This window comes from Patella vulgata, chromosome 5 (genome assembly GCF_932274485.2).
Source record: "Patella vulgata chromosome 5, xgPatVulg1.2, whole genome shotgun sequence".
NCBI lineage: Eukaryota > Metazoa > Mollusca > Gastropoda > Patellidae > Patella > Patella vulgata.
The window spans coordinates 58,298,500-58,313,265 of NC_065883.2; the positions used below are offsets into that span (position 1 = coordinate 58,298,500).

At 32.9% G+C, this 14,766-nt stretch overlaps 1 protein-coding gene across 1 annotated transcript in view; it reads left to right on the top strand.

Annotated features, from left to right (window-relative positions):
- Positions 1–1,761: 1,761 nt before the first annotated feature.
- The window catches only part of LOC126820733 (echinoderm microtubule-associated protein-like 6), a 36,432-nt gene continuing 23,427 nt past the window's right edge, over positions 1,762–14,766 (top strand). The window contains exons 1-9 of the mRNA XM_050548825.2: positions 1,762–2,019; positions 5,294–5,453; positions 5,814–5,912; positions 6,262–6,516; positions 7,168–7,303; positions 10,276–10,477; positions 10,865–11,002; positions 12,808–13,064; positions 14,210–14,422. Of these exons, the coding sequence (XP_050404782.1) occupies positions 1,823–2,019; positions 5,294–5,453; positions 5,814–5,912; positions 6,262–6,516; positions 7,168–7,303; positions 10,276–10,477; positions 10,865–11,002; positions 12,808–13,064; positions 14,210–14,422 (1,657 nt within the window). The 5' untranslated portion in view covers positions 1,762–1,822. The remainder of the gene's footprint in view (positions 2,020–5,293; positions 5,454–5,813; positions 5,913–6,261; positions 6,517–7,167; positions 7,304–10,275; positions 10,478–10,864; positions 11,003–12,807; positions 13,065–14,209; positions 14,423–14,766) is intronic.

A 14,766-nucleotide genomic window follows, 5' to 3' on the forward strand; every position in this document is an offset into this window, starting at 1 on the left:
ATCACTGGTCTACGGTAACGTGTAGGTGTTCAGTGATATTTTTTAGTACTGATAGAGACCAGGGGCGGATTGGGGCCGCGAACCGGCCCGGGCTCCCGTGTCGGAGCGGCCTCTTATACTGACCGCAGAGCCCGGACGGGTGGTCCGGGGTCTCTCATCCGCTAAAATTTTGAAAATTAAACCCCAAATATGCGATTTGGTGGCATATATCTGATTATATTCTATGTCAAATAATATATCTCATAAATCGACTAATTTAGGCCAAACCCCGACCTGCAAGTAATTTACAACCATTAACATGCGAAATCATAATCATATCGTCATATTATTTTAATAATTATAATCGTCAAGAGAATTTAACTGGTTAAAAAATTGGACTATAGTTGAGAAAATTTTGACCATTCCGAATTCCGGCCCACACCCAGCACACCCGGCACAGAAAGTCTATTATACCAGCCCATTCCATACTCCAGTGATGGCGTGGTGGCCCGTTAAAGCCACCGGCCACATACAACAAGATCATCATCGCTCCATGGCCGGTCCAATACCCCCCCCCCCCCCCCAGCCCTGTTCAGCAGAAAAAGGTTTTTTAGACGAATTACCCAATCCATCCCTGATAGAGACCGAGTGTTTTGTTCAGAAACCGGATTTGCCAGTCACAGAAGGAACTTGTTATCAGTAAGGAAGTTATTTGTGTGTTTCTTAAAATCTTTTAGTCTATCAAAGCAATTTGGTATTCTAAAATTTCTCGGAGAATATACCCCTTTGGAGATAGGTTATAATAAATGCATATTAAATGGAAAATAAAGGAACCACGGGTGTTAAAACAAATGAATTCATTCCGTCTAGTTATTTCAGTAATTTAGCTGTTAAACTTCAAAGATATCTACCTTTGGAAGCCGCGGATGCTCAGTTTTAAGTAACATGTTGGCTCGCTAACCTGGAGGACCCGTGTTCGATCCCGGCCCGAGGAAGTTGATCGGGATTATCCGGGTGGTTCCCCCTTGTCAGTGGCGCAACAAGGGACCACGTATACTATGTTCGGATGGGACTAAAAACCGAGGTCCATGTGCGCTAAATTCCATGTAATGAAATGTTTATTATAATTTATAATTTGTAAATGTAAAATTTTCAACCAAGACGCAGTCGCCGGGTAAAATCATATTGTCGCACAGTTATAAGACATACCAACACACAAAATCCTACGTAATCCTCATTTTTATTTTTGTTATCAAAATCAAAGAAGTCTAGCCATTTTAAATTAAATGTTTTCAGCTTTTATTTGCGATAAATTCGATATAATATAAATCGCACAGACTCCTATTCCTGACTCTTAAAAATGGACATTTAGAAGTTGAAATCTTTTCTAAAATTAAAACATTTCCAATTCCATATTTAATTCTTTTCAAATTTCAATGACAATAATATAACCAATTAGATTTAAATATTTATAAATAACCTCGCGACTTTTTTTATTATTATTATTATTTTTTTGTTTAATTTAACGTTTTCAAATTTAAATAACATTAATAATTGGGGTACGAACTGAATTTCTATAGATATAATGTGCAAGTCGATGCGTATTCCTCGCTTGACGATCGATAGAGAAAGCCCCAGTTGATTGGAACAGCACTAGAACTAGTCTCTACTACCCAGAATTATACTCTCTGTGCTCGTTGGACGATTATGCTTAGTCTGGATGTTCAAGAGTCCTGTTTGCGTTCCAGGAGCATGCGCTCTTCTCGATATAACTAGTGGCGGTAGAAATGGCTGGCCTTGGTTGTAACATGTTTTGATTTCTGAGACAAACTGCAAATCGAAAATGGCTGACAAGACAGCACCAGAAGCACAGCTGAGATTAGAGTGGGTCTATGGATATAGAGGACATCAATGTCGAAACAATCTGTTTTATACTTCAAACAAAGATATAGTTTATTTTGTCGCCGGTGTTGGCATCGTTTATTCCGTCAGAGAGCATAAACAGCGCTTTTTCTTGGGACATGACGATGATATTATCAGGTAACCATGGTAACCTTATAAATATAATTCGGTATTAAGATCGTAGATGTAACTTTTACTTATGTTTGTAAGTCAGCGTATTTATGGAAATATTATGAAGATTTATAACATGAACATAGTAGATCTTTTGCTGTCAAACAAGTTGCCACTTGCCCTTTGAACCAAACATTTACATCTGTCCATCTGATATTATTAATAATTAATATGCAATAACTTAAGCCAACAAAGTTTGCCATAATTTGAATGGTATAAGTCAAATAGATATCATTTATGTGTGTGTTTATAAAATAATATGTTATTGATCTGCAAATATTTTTACTTGGGTTATTACACTATACCCCGGGTATCATTTAATCTTGTGTAATTAAAGGGTATCACGTCATTTGGGACTCAACATAAACGACATTTGGGACTTGATTGGCGTCAATTGGGACTCAACATAAACGACATTTGGGACTCAATATAAACGACAGTTGGGACTATTTATTTATGAGATATATATAAGTAACAGCTGTCTTAATTGTCTTTCGTTTTATTTAGTTGATCGGCGATTGTTGAGACCACGATTAACACTGCTACTTCTCCTTTGTTTTGTTTTATCTGCGAGTAAACTTGACAGTAATATATTGTTGAAAATTTGTGTATATTTAGTAATACTTAGCTGTTTTTCTTTTATCAAATAGTAAACGAGCTTGATTGACCGACCACTGCTAATAGAATGTTTTTTCGTGAAACAGTATAACTGCAATCAACACACGGCCGCCATTCTCGATGATTGACAACTCATGTTTTTCCTCATCCACCAAAGAACCGTAAGGTTTCTTTGAACATACTGCAATAACATCGTGATTATTAGTTAAAGATGGTTTCCCGGGTACAAACTGGGTGATTTAATGGTATATATGGACCAAAAACATATTCAAACTAATTAATTTGTCATAATTATGCTTCATTTAAATGTAATCATTTAAAGTAGCTAAGTCTCCAACTTAGTATCATCCAAAACCTTCCACATTGAAAACGCAAATTATTTGTCAATTTTAAGCAACATTGGTGTTGTGATCTTACCGGGAAAAGATGGACTTCTGATATCCAATATTTAAGACAAAATAAACATTTTACCATTGGTACACGAATCGTGTACCATAATGCCTTTCAGCGCAATTTGTAACAAGCGACCCGAAGAACGAGGTTAGACATATTCCACAAGTCATGTCAAACGGTGACCCCATATTCTTATCTGGAGAGCATGCGCAATAAATGCTATCGGTATAGACTGGAATAACCAGTCGCTAGAGATTGCCATCCGATTGAGACTTCTGGCGTATTTCGCCGAACATAACTGCTTTGAAATTAGAGTAAAAACGGAAACGATTGAATGTAAATCAGTTTATCTACATTCATATTACATTATTATATACGTTGCGACCCATTTGTGTCAATTTGTAGGTCCCAAATATTAGCGATTTAGCCCCTTTACCACTAATTGTTTTCACATTCGTTTAATATAAAATCTTTGTTTAAAAATTCGTAAAAATCATTTAAAATCACCTAATATCATCTAATTTGTGCTTGTGATTAGTTTTGATAATGAATGTCCAATTTACTTAAGTATTTAATTTCCTGACAGATGTTTAAAAATTAATCCTTACACATCAATAATCATTTGGGTTGTTTATTTTTTAAGAGTGATGGAGAAATTAAATGCTTGTAAACTGAACACCCATTATCAAAATTGAATGGTCAGCTTTAAACTGAACACAAGTACAAATAGGATGATTTTTGGTGATTTTAAACATTTTTTACAAATTTTTAAAGAATGATTTGATATTAAACGAATGTGAAAGAAATTAATGCTAAATACACAAGATTAAATGATACCCAGGTTACAGTGTTATGTAGCAACAAATGAACAATGCAGGGACGGATCCAGGGGGTTGGGGGGTCCAAACCCATCCTGGTCAGCTCCATCAAAAAAATTGTATAACAACACTTTTATGGTGGGTTGGGACTGGCATTCAGAGCACGAAATAATGTTATGTGTGATATCACAATTAATGCTTTGCATCAATGAAAGTGAATCACAATATGATCCTATTAATTGATTATAAAAATTGACATCTAACATTGGATTTCTCTCTAAAAAGACCAATGCGTATGTGTGCCTACACAATTTAGAGACGAAGATGGCATCATGCATTATCAACTGTCAGATTTCCTTAACAGGAGCCTGGCAAACCCCCTCCTACAAAAATTCCTGGATCTGCCCCAGGAATGTTGCCATGAAGTTTAACAGTCCATATTGATAATGTGCTGTGTAATAATATTTTTAATTACTTTAATTCGTTACTAACACATGCTATAGGCAACAATTATGAAAATAAAGCTTTCCCCCCGTCTCGGTTCTAAGCCTTAAGGCTATTTTGGAATACATACTGTCTATTTTTCACAGTGATTCTTCTTTGTTCGCTAAAAGGAATCATTTCTTGCCACATCCGACACAAATTTGTAATAATCCAACACTATTTTCATGTAGAATTGTGCGATACAAACAAGATTCCTTTGAATCGAACCCTTTCCCATGACCAAGCCTGTACTCCAAGAATAAGTCCAAAAACTGTTAGGCCGCGCTCTTCATTGAGTCTGTATTTAACGGTTTTCCATGTACAGACATTGTAAATGTTATGCTGGGTGCTGCAAGGACATTATATCAAATGATGCTGTTTAAAACCTATTTGGTGGTTAAACTTTACTCATTTGAATATCATTGAAGTATTTAAAACATTTGTAATTTCATAAAATAACAAAAACAATATGATTTTTAAGTTCCTTGGTGGATTCTTTACATGGGATAAACCATATTTTATTCCTATCTAAATATAATAAATATATCAATCCGTTGCAATAGGTTATTCAAACTTAAAATCTGTTCCAAAGTTAAACATTTTACCCTTTAATTGGTACTCTTTAACCTTATGACAAAATAAAATCAACGAAGTCACTATAACATCACAATTACGTCATATATGCAAATTTAGAAGTTCTGACCAAAAATATGCACTGGTCACCCTACATTCCTCTTTTAGATGATAGTAAATTATTTTCAAGTTTTTTTCAGCATCCAAGAACAAAAAACAGTCCTCCAGACACCTCCAAATACAGTACATGTTTGTGCCCTATGATAGTAGTGATATATATTCAAATCCAGTTATTGTTTTAAAGAAATGTATGAAGTTGGATGTACTGCTATTTAATTAATGTGTAATACTTTCAGCTTGACATTACATCCTGAAAGATCACTGGTAGCTACTGGACAGATTGGTAAAAAGCCCTATATATGTGTCTGGGATACATCTACTTGTGAAACCGTTTCTATTTTAAAAGAGGGTCATGAACATGGAGTTTCTGCCATGGGTTTTGACAGAGAGGGCAGTGTGAGTGTTTATATAATTTTAAAAAATTGAATATTATATTATATATCCTAGAGAAGTATAAATATTTATTTCTTTGTTCTTTTTTCCTGTTAATGATGAATTTCACTGATGAATAGCACTGTACATGTACTACAGCAATATAGTGAAATAATAAATTACTATATGTTAGTCCCAAAATGAACCATTTCTCTCTATTACTCATCACAGTTTGGTAGTTGAAAAGGCATGTCTTGAATTGTTGTTTTTTGATATCCCTTAATTCATTGAATTCATGTTGTGTTACTAAGTTATTTCGGTCAAACATTATTATATTTATGCATTAATAGAATTTTAATATGTCTGTACATTATTTTATTTTAGAGACTTGTTTCTGTTGGCCTTGATCAACACTCAACTATCAATGTATGGGATTGGAGAAAAGGTAAAATACTGGCTACAGTTCGGGGTCATTCAGATAAAGTAAGTAAATTTTATCTAGGTCGACCTGAATTAGCAATTTACAGATCAAGTAATCCTTATCAAAAAAATATATTTTTTTAAAATTTATATCGCACATTACATATTTTATTGAAGAAAATATAACAAGATAATTTCTCATTTGAAAGTAATTCATTCTAGAAATGCCACTCAACAGATTGATAAGGGATTATTCCATGAGATATTCTTGTCTACTCTCTCCGCTTGCATCAGCTTTTGATCCAGAAGCTACACAGATCTCTGGCTGGACAAACCTCTGCTACTCTTTTAAGAGGTGTTGCAGATACCCTCCCCTATAACGTATTTTAGAAAAATAATTCTTTTCAAACAGGTATTTGATGTCCAGTTTCATCCCTTTATGGAAAATACAATTGTCTCTTGTGGTGTTAAACATATAAAATTTTGGTCTTTGTGTGGAAATGCACTAACAGCTAAGAAAGGTGTCTTTGGTAAAGTGGGAGAAATTCAAACTATTTTGTGTTTGGCATTTGGTGCTGGTAATCTCACATATTCTGGTACTATGAGTGGTGATATTTATATCTGGAAAGATAATAATCTAGACAGTGTTATACAAGGAGCTCACAATGTAAGTTACTTTTCTATGTTTCTAACAAATATTTTTGTGGGAAATAAAGTAAGGAAATTTAAGGCCACACGGTTAAGACTGGTAACAAAATATAAATAACAAAAATGATCATGTCTCATGCATAAACTATCATGTTCTATTTAGAAAAAAAATCAATTAATTCCTTTAAAGGGGCATTATGGGAGATTAGATAAAGAGCTGACAGTTCTCGCTATAATGGTTAAAAACAAAAAAATAATAATGTAAAGAGAATATACTGAAATTTCAGTCAAATTGCTCCACTCTGAACCGAGATATTAGGAATTGAATTTTAGGCCTAGCCTCGATCATCATTACTAAAGACGGTACGAAAAAAACCAAAGTCTTAATTATCCATTTTGACGTTAAATCATCCATCACAAAATGTATTCGAATTCAGTAAATGTGATTGTCGCAGGCCAGCGACGGTATCGAGAGTTTCTTGTTGTCTGGATAAGTTAGTTAATGTCTAACTAATAATTTAGATAAACTTTCAGGTCTAAAGAAAGACCTGCAATAGGCAGATTTAGCTCTTGCATAATGTATGTTTAATACTGAATAGCCTAGTTTGATTTTATTTTTTAAGTTTTGTTTTAACCCAAGTTTACACTGATATTGTATTTTATGTTTTAGGGGGCTATTTATACACTAGATATGTGTGATGAAGGTTTTACATCTGGTGGTAAAGATTCTATTGTTAAATTATGGGATATAGATTTTAAACCAATATCTTCTGTTAATTTGGCCACTGCTCAAAATGGGTATAAAGGTAATGTGCCCCCCTTTTTTGTGTTTTCCATGTAACTAACTGTCTTTTGGTGCATCATTTCTTTTCCTATCTACATCCATTGCTCCTACATCCTGCGTCTTTACTTGATTACACATTTCAAGATTTACTAAATAATAGTAATGTATTGGATCTTGCCATGAATGGAGAGTGATCACCCACCCTTCTGAATTTTACTGAAGATATAAATTATGAGATCAGCCACCAACTGACCTCCTTTGCCTGAATTTTGCTGCATATAAAAAGTATGAAATCAACCACCTCCTACCATTAGTAGCATGTGCCAACCAAAATTTTTGAGCTACAGACCTGAAATTTTGCACACAGTTAGAAAAACACCTGAGAATCATTAATCTTTTTCAATTATGACAATCGGTTCATAACTTTGTTTTTTTGTAGCTAATTTTATATACCCATACGTAAGCAGCGTTTTCCCAAAATCCGTCAAAAACAGGCAAAATTGAAAAAATAATATTTTGACTAACTGAATGACTTTGGAACAGACTCAAATTGTACACAGATGTTCTAGAGACACACATTTACTAAAATCAACCACAAAAATATTGTTTTTACCTTTTATTTTGACAAAATTTAAAGCAAATCGGACATATTTTGTTCCGAAAAAACATAAAAATAATAACTATAAAAAAAAATCATTAAAAATAGTGGAAATTGTTTTTTGATGATTAAATTGAAACTGGAAACATGTTCTCATGGACAGCTATGAAATATCCATGTTCTCGTGGACAGCTATGAAATATCCATGTTCTCGTGGACAGCTATGAGTATGAAATATCAAAAAATAAAATTATCAAAATAAATGCACTGAATCATAACTAAAAAAACTCCAGAATTGAAGTTTTCAGTATAAAAATATAAAAAAACACAACAATTCAGCTAAATATCTACAAAATATTCTGCATATACTGAAAAAGTTTTGTAAATATGATTAAACAATACTGATAAAATGAAGGAAAACAGGCTGGAATACATGATACATGAGTTAATAATACATGAGTTAATATTAATAATCTAATATACCGTATGTTAAATAATAAAAATATTGAGACAAACAAGATGAAAAACAAGGTATAAAGAAGTTAACTACAGGTATTTAAGTTGTCAATCATACAGTCAAGTTAACAGTACTACCGGTAATGAAAAGAGTAACACTGTAAAAACTTCAGAACAGAAACAGGTGAAAAACAGTAATAAATATATGTTAGCTATATTAATAATATTAGTATAAAGTAATAATGGAAAAAGTAACTTTATATAAATAAGTCAATAATATTAGTTAAAAGTTATGGAAAAAAAGGTAAGAAAAAAACATTGAAACAATACATAATAAGTTAAAAACAATGAAAAATGTAACTTGTTATGAAAAATGTAACTTAAAATAAAATAATGAAATAGAACTGATCGAAAACTGTTGCCACATCAGGGTTTCATTGTCACATTTTACTTTAGAAATTATCATTCACAGTCTGCTATCACGGCTTAATTATGAGATCCCCTGCCTCATAATCTTCAGCAAGTTTATAAACATAAACAGCTTTATCCCTTTTATATACTACATTATACCACTCATTGTACCCAGGCACACTAGATATAACCCGGCCATCAAAGGCAGTTCTAACCCCATTCACATCTTGGTAATGTACAATTTCCTTTGAAACAAAGATGTTTTCCCTCGGTGTGGATTTCTTCAACGCATCATTAATTAATACCTTCAAATTTTCAGTCAATTTCGAAGTTGCGTAAAGAACACCTTTCTCACTTAATTGAAATATTTTTTAATTTACAAATTACATTTTTGAATTACCGTGCACACCTCTGGCTCTTTGCTAGTACTCTCATCGCTTAGCTTCTGTCCACATTCCAATGTGTCTTCTACTAGTTCTTCGGTTGGGGGTAATGTCTCTTCAGAACTACTAGTAGACCTATCCATTTCTCAATAATTAAAAAAAAAACCCTAAAAATAAAAATATAGAAAAGTACTCCTTATTTCTTTTTTTTATTGGGCTTTATTATACCATACAATTCTGAACTATGTTTGTTTTCGTAAAAAAATCAACTGCACAGTCTTAGAAAGTTAAAATTCTTCCTATGATCACTCATTATTAGCACGTGTGTAACTAACGGGTGTCTAACGGTACATTTGACACGCCCCCGCCATTACAATATGGCCGACAGAATTTCGGTCACATGGAGAAAAATTGAATTTTACCAATGTTCACGTCCACTTATGGAAATAAATGAAGATGGATCTTATAAAGGGATATTTAATCCATACTTGAGCAGGTTTTTTTTCGCTCCGCATCTTCCACGAAAAAAGTTACAAAATTTCAAACTTTTCAATCGGAGAAAAAAAATATTCTTACCTTGCTACGAGTGATAAATTTTGCATGCGGAGCAACCTTGACCTCTTAACTAACTGTTTTCGGTTGAATGGAACCGGTATCGATTGCAGGTAACCAACACGAGGCCGTAATGCAAGGCTAGCTTTTCGCGAAAAAATAGCGCCATATTTGTGACAGCCAATTAAGAAAAAAGAGTTACGTCCCTTTTTCGGTTGGCACACGCTAATATTAGCAAGTTGTTTTGACAAGTATATAAACTGTACACTTATTTGGACTGTGATGCTTTCTTACTCTCCCTCAAATAAAATCTTGGAGAATTAATTTGCTTTGTTTTGTCTTCTTGGCTGAGTGACATGTGAAAATATTTAAAACTGGATGATGAGTTCACATTGGTCGACAGATTGCATTAGCTAGGACAACACAAACTCTTATTAATCTCAATAGGTGACTTCTTAAATTTCCTTTTGATAAAGAACATATTCAAAAACTGATATTATGTTTTTCTCTTTCATCATTGTTACTTTATAAACATCATTATACCCAAATTGATTTTTATTCATAAGTTTTATTATTAAGTACTTGTATTAATAGGATTATGTGTTAGAAGTGTATGTTGGAGAGCAGATCGACTTGTAGTTGGAACACAAGACAGTGAAATATTTGAGGTGGATGTTAAAGATAAAAATCGACCCCATTGTTTAGTACAAGGTCATGCTGAAGGAGAACTATGGGCTTTAGCTATTCATCCTAGAAAATCTATATTCGCCACTGCCAGCGATGATCAGACTCTGCGGTAATTACTTGGTTTATACCAGTTGCTTTAAAGTTTATGTATACATCTTTGTTAATATTAGGTTTACAAGCATTTTGTTCTGTTCATTCCAGCCAAGAAGAATATTCAGGATTTTTCAGAACCTTTGATAGTTGAGATTTGAAGTAGTATTCAAAAGCTATCCTGTCTGGAGAAATCAGTGATATAAAAATTACCTTGTTAGCATCAAAATTACGAAAGAGCGTTTTGTTCATACATAATAGCCCATTCCATTCTATAGATACAATAATAATTCTATCTGCCTTTTACAATACTTGTAAGTAAAGTAATTCTGGGTCAATAATATATTCCATTCTTACAGTGGTACATGAACTTTCATACTGACTTCTGGTCTTTATTCTATTTTAGATTGTGGAATATGTCTAATTGTGAAAGTCTATCAAAGACAACATTAGATTTAAAGATACGATCATGTGCGTTTGATGCTGATGGTAACCAGATAGCTGTTGGTTTTACTGATGGTTCATTTATGGTGTTAAAATCCAGGTAAGGATTATTGTAACAATATTAAGGAAAAAGTTCCAGAAAAACATATATGAAACAATTGTTTTTATACAGATTACAGATACTAACTTTATAGCTTAAAGCAATTAACTCAAAATAATTATTGAATTTTTGTGATGAGTTATTTTGATTCGTGAAGGGGCATTCTGTATGATTAAAGTATTGCCTAGAAAGATACAGCAAAGGTCATACCCAAAGCAAAAAAACCCTAATAAATTGGGATTTAACAACCAGGATAACGAAGATAGATTTTGATAAAAATTGTATAAAATACAGTGGCTGATAAGGGACATGAAAAATAATATAATTTGTTTTTTATAATTTTCACCCAAGTCAATTTTAATTTTCACCCAAGTCAATTTTAATATACTTTGTTTTTTATAATATTCACCCAAGTCAATTTTAATATAATTTGTTTTTTATAATTTTCACCCAAGTCAATTTTAATATAATTTGTTTTTTATAATTTTCACCCAAGTCAATTTTAATTTCCACCCAAGTCAATTTTAATATAATTTGTTTTTTATAATATTCACCCAAGTCAATTTTAATATAATTTGTTTTTTATAATTTTCACCCAAGTCAATTTTAATATAATTTGTTTTTTATAATTTTCACCCAAGAATTTCCACCCAGCGTGTGACGTCATCTCAATTAGCCTCGTTTCCATTGTAATGCATTATGTTTTATCTTATATGGTTCTCATACTGTAATTAGCAGATTGCAATGTATTATGTTTTATCTTATATCAAATAGATATTTTTATACGCCCACATTTTCATATGGACGTATATTGTCGTCACCCCTGTCCGTCCGGACGTCCATCCATAATTTGTTTGTGGACACTATACAGGTCACAATTCTTATCCGATTTTGACAAGACTTGAAATATAGGTTTATCCCCAAAAGATCTAGGTTCCTTTCGATATTGGCATGTATCGGATTGAAACTTCATGAATTATGGCCCCTGATTGTACGAAAAGTCACTTTTTTTAGCGTGTGGACACTCTAGAGGTCACAATTATCATCTGGTTTCTTTCGATATTCGCGCTTATCGGATCTTAACTTTCTGAATTACGACCTTTGATTGTACGAAAAATTGTGGTCCCTCTAGAGGTCACAATTTGTATCCGATTTAAAAAAAAAAAACGTTTGAATATATCACCGTTACGCCCTAATGATGATTGAGTTCGAATTTTCTGAAAATCTGATCGAAACTGCCGGACAAAATGGTCGCCCCTCGCCCCTTGTAGGCAAACTTTGAGTGAGAGAGAGAGAGTTTAACATCCACTGGACACAAACTAGGTCATTAGTGTTTTGGAAACGAGGCGAGGCTAATTGAGATGACGTCACGCGCTTGGTGGAAATTCTTGGGTGAAAATTATAAAAATCAAATTATATTAAAATTGACTTGGGTGAAAATTATAAAAAACAAATTATATTAAAATTGACTTGGGTGAAAATTATAAAAAACAAATTATATTAAAATTGACTTGGGTGGAAATTAAAATTGACTTGGGTGAAAATTTAAAAAAACCAAATTATATTGAAATTGACTTGGGTGAAAATTATATAAAAACAAATTTATTAAAATTGACTTGGGTGAAAATTACAAAAAACAAATTATATTAAAATTGACTTGGGTGAAAATTAAAATTGACTTGGGTGAAAATTAAAAAAAACAAATTATATTATTTTTCATGTCCCTTATCAGCCACCGTAATAAAAAGATATATATTAAATTTGTTTATAAATAATTCTGTGAATAATAATTTTACTTTCAATAGAGATCTTTCAGAAATTGCTCGTATGAAAGACAGGAAAGAAGTAATCCATGAAATGAAATTCTCACCTTGTGGCAAATTTTTGGCCGTAGCTTCCAATGATAATTTTGTTGATATATATTCGGTGGAACAACGATTTAAACGAGTTGGTACATGTTCTGGTAGTTCTAGTTTTATCACACATATTGATTGGTCTGATGATAGTAAATATCTACAGACTAACAGTGGTGCAGCTGAACGACTCTTTTTTAAAATGCCAGGTTGGTTTGATTTACTTACACTTAATCATTAGAAAAAATCTTTGAAGTGTAATAGCTCTATCTGTAATCAGATACAGTGGGCTCTTGTCACGACATCTGAATCTGAATACTACAGCATTCTGTGAAATCCATCATTTTCATGTCCCGATTTATTTCCTTATTACTTCAACCAAAAATGATATGAGTTGTCCAGATTCTGAATTACAATATCAATCAGCGGTCCCATCCCACGATTTGTGTTCAATTAACATTGGATTATTCGACCTTCAATCAGTGTGTGGTGACCGACATGCAATCACCAATCAATTATCTGTGAGCATAAAACATGTGTTGGTCTTTGTTAATTACCACCTCATGGGTTTTCTCCGAGTCCTCTGGTTTCCTCCCACTGCTAAAGACCCCTACGCAAAAACGAATAATTGAAATAAAATTGAACCATGTGTTAGTCCCGAAATGACCTAGTTTGTGTCGAGTGGACATTACACATGTTAAACCCCATCTCTCTCTCTCTTTGAGAAAGTTCTGCGACCTACATAGAAGGAATTGTTAATTCAAACAGAAATTTGCCGATAACTTTAACAGAAGTAAGAAACGATTTTACTCACAAGTGGTTTAAGGACTTGAACAAAACCAACCAGTCAGTCAATTAGTCAGCCAATCGTAAGGCTTAGTTGACAAGTGCTATTATTTGGGTTATATATATTCAAAGTAAATTGTTATGTACATGTTATGTTATTGTGTCTTGTTATGCAATTGTTTGATATAGTGTAATAAATTTTGAATGTACAGAAAGCGTTCTCGGTATTCGAGGGTGCATTATAATAATACTTCCGGTATTCGAAGGTACAATAACACTTCCGGTATTGAGGCAATTGAGTATTCCGACATGCTGTGTAATCTGGCATATTGTATTGGTCCCGTACGATGTTGGAATTGACAGAGTGCACTGTACATTGAATTCTTTTGTTATTCGTTTAAAGATTATCTCTTTTAAACACTGTCGGGAATGTACCAGACTTCACCCAGATACTTTTGTTCCTTATTGTTTGGCATTTAAATAGTAGTGCTATTTTAGAATATTAGACAATGAAAATATGTAAATGCAAATTTTATAAACCTGACATTTTATTTTTTGACACTTGTAGTGGGAAAACAAGTAACGAATAAAGAAGAAATAATGGCCATACATTGGTCAACTTTTACTGGTGTATTAGGAGCCGAAGTAAATGGTATATGGGAGAAATATACTGATACTAATGATGTTAATGCTGTAGATGCTAATTTTAGTGCTGAGACAGTTGTTACTGGAGATGATTTTGGTTTAGTTAAGCTTTTTAGATTTCCATGCCTTAAGAAAGGTGAGTAATCAGAGATTTTGGCAGTTTGATTAAAAATGACAAACATAAAATTTTTGTTTAGCAAGAAAGTATTTTACATTACTGAATTTGCCTATTGCAGGTCTTTTTGGGGGCCATAAATGTTATATAAATTATTAGACATTTATTAAGTAGATTAGAACGGTTCGGCCATTTAATGATTTATTGAAAAAATGGTGAAGTGAGACTAAGTCTCAAATGACCTGTACGGTAGTTGCGATCAATGCACACATTTTGTCAAAACTACAGCCATTGATAACTTTGCTTAAAATAAAGTGATCTGAATGAAATTTTCAATATATTCATTTTGCATTATCTATTTTTCA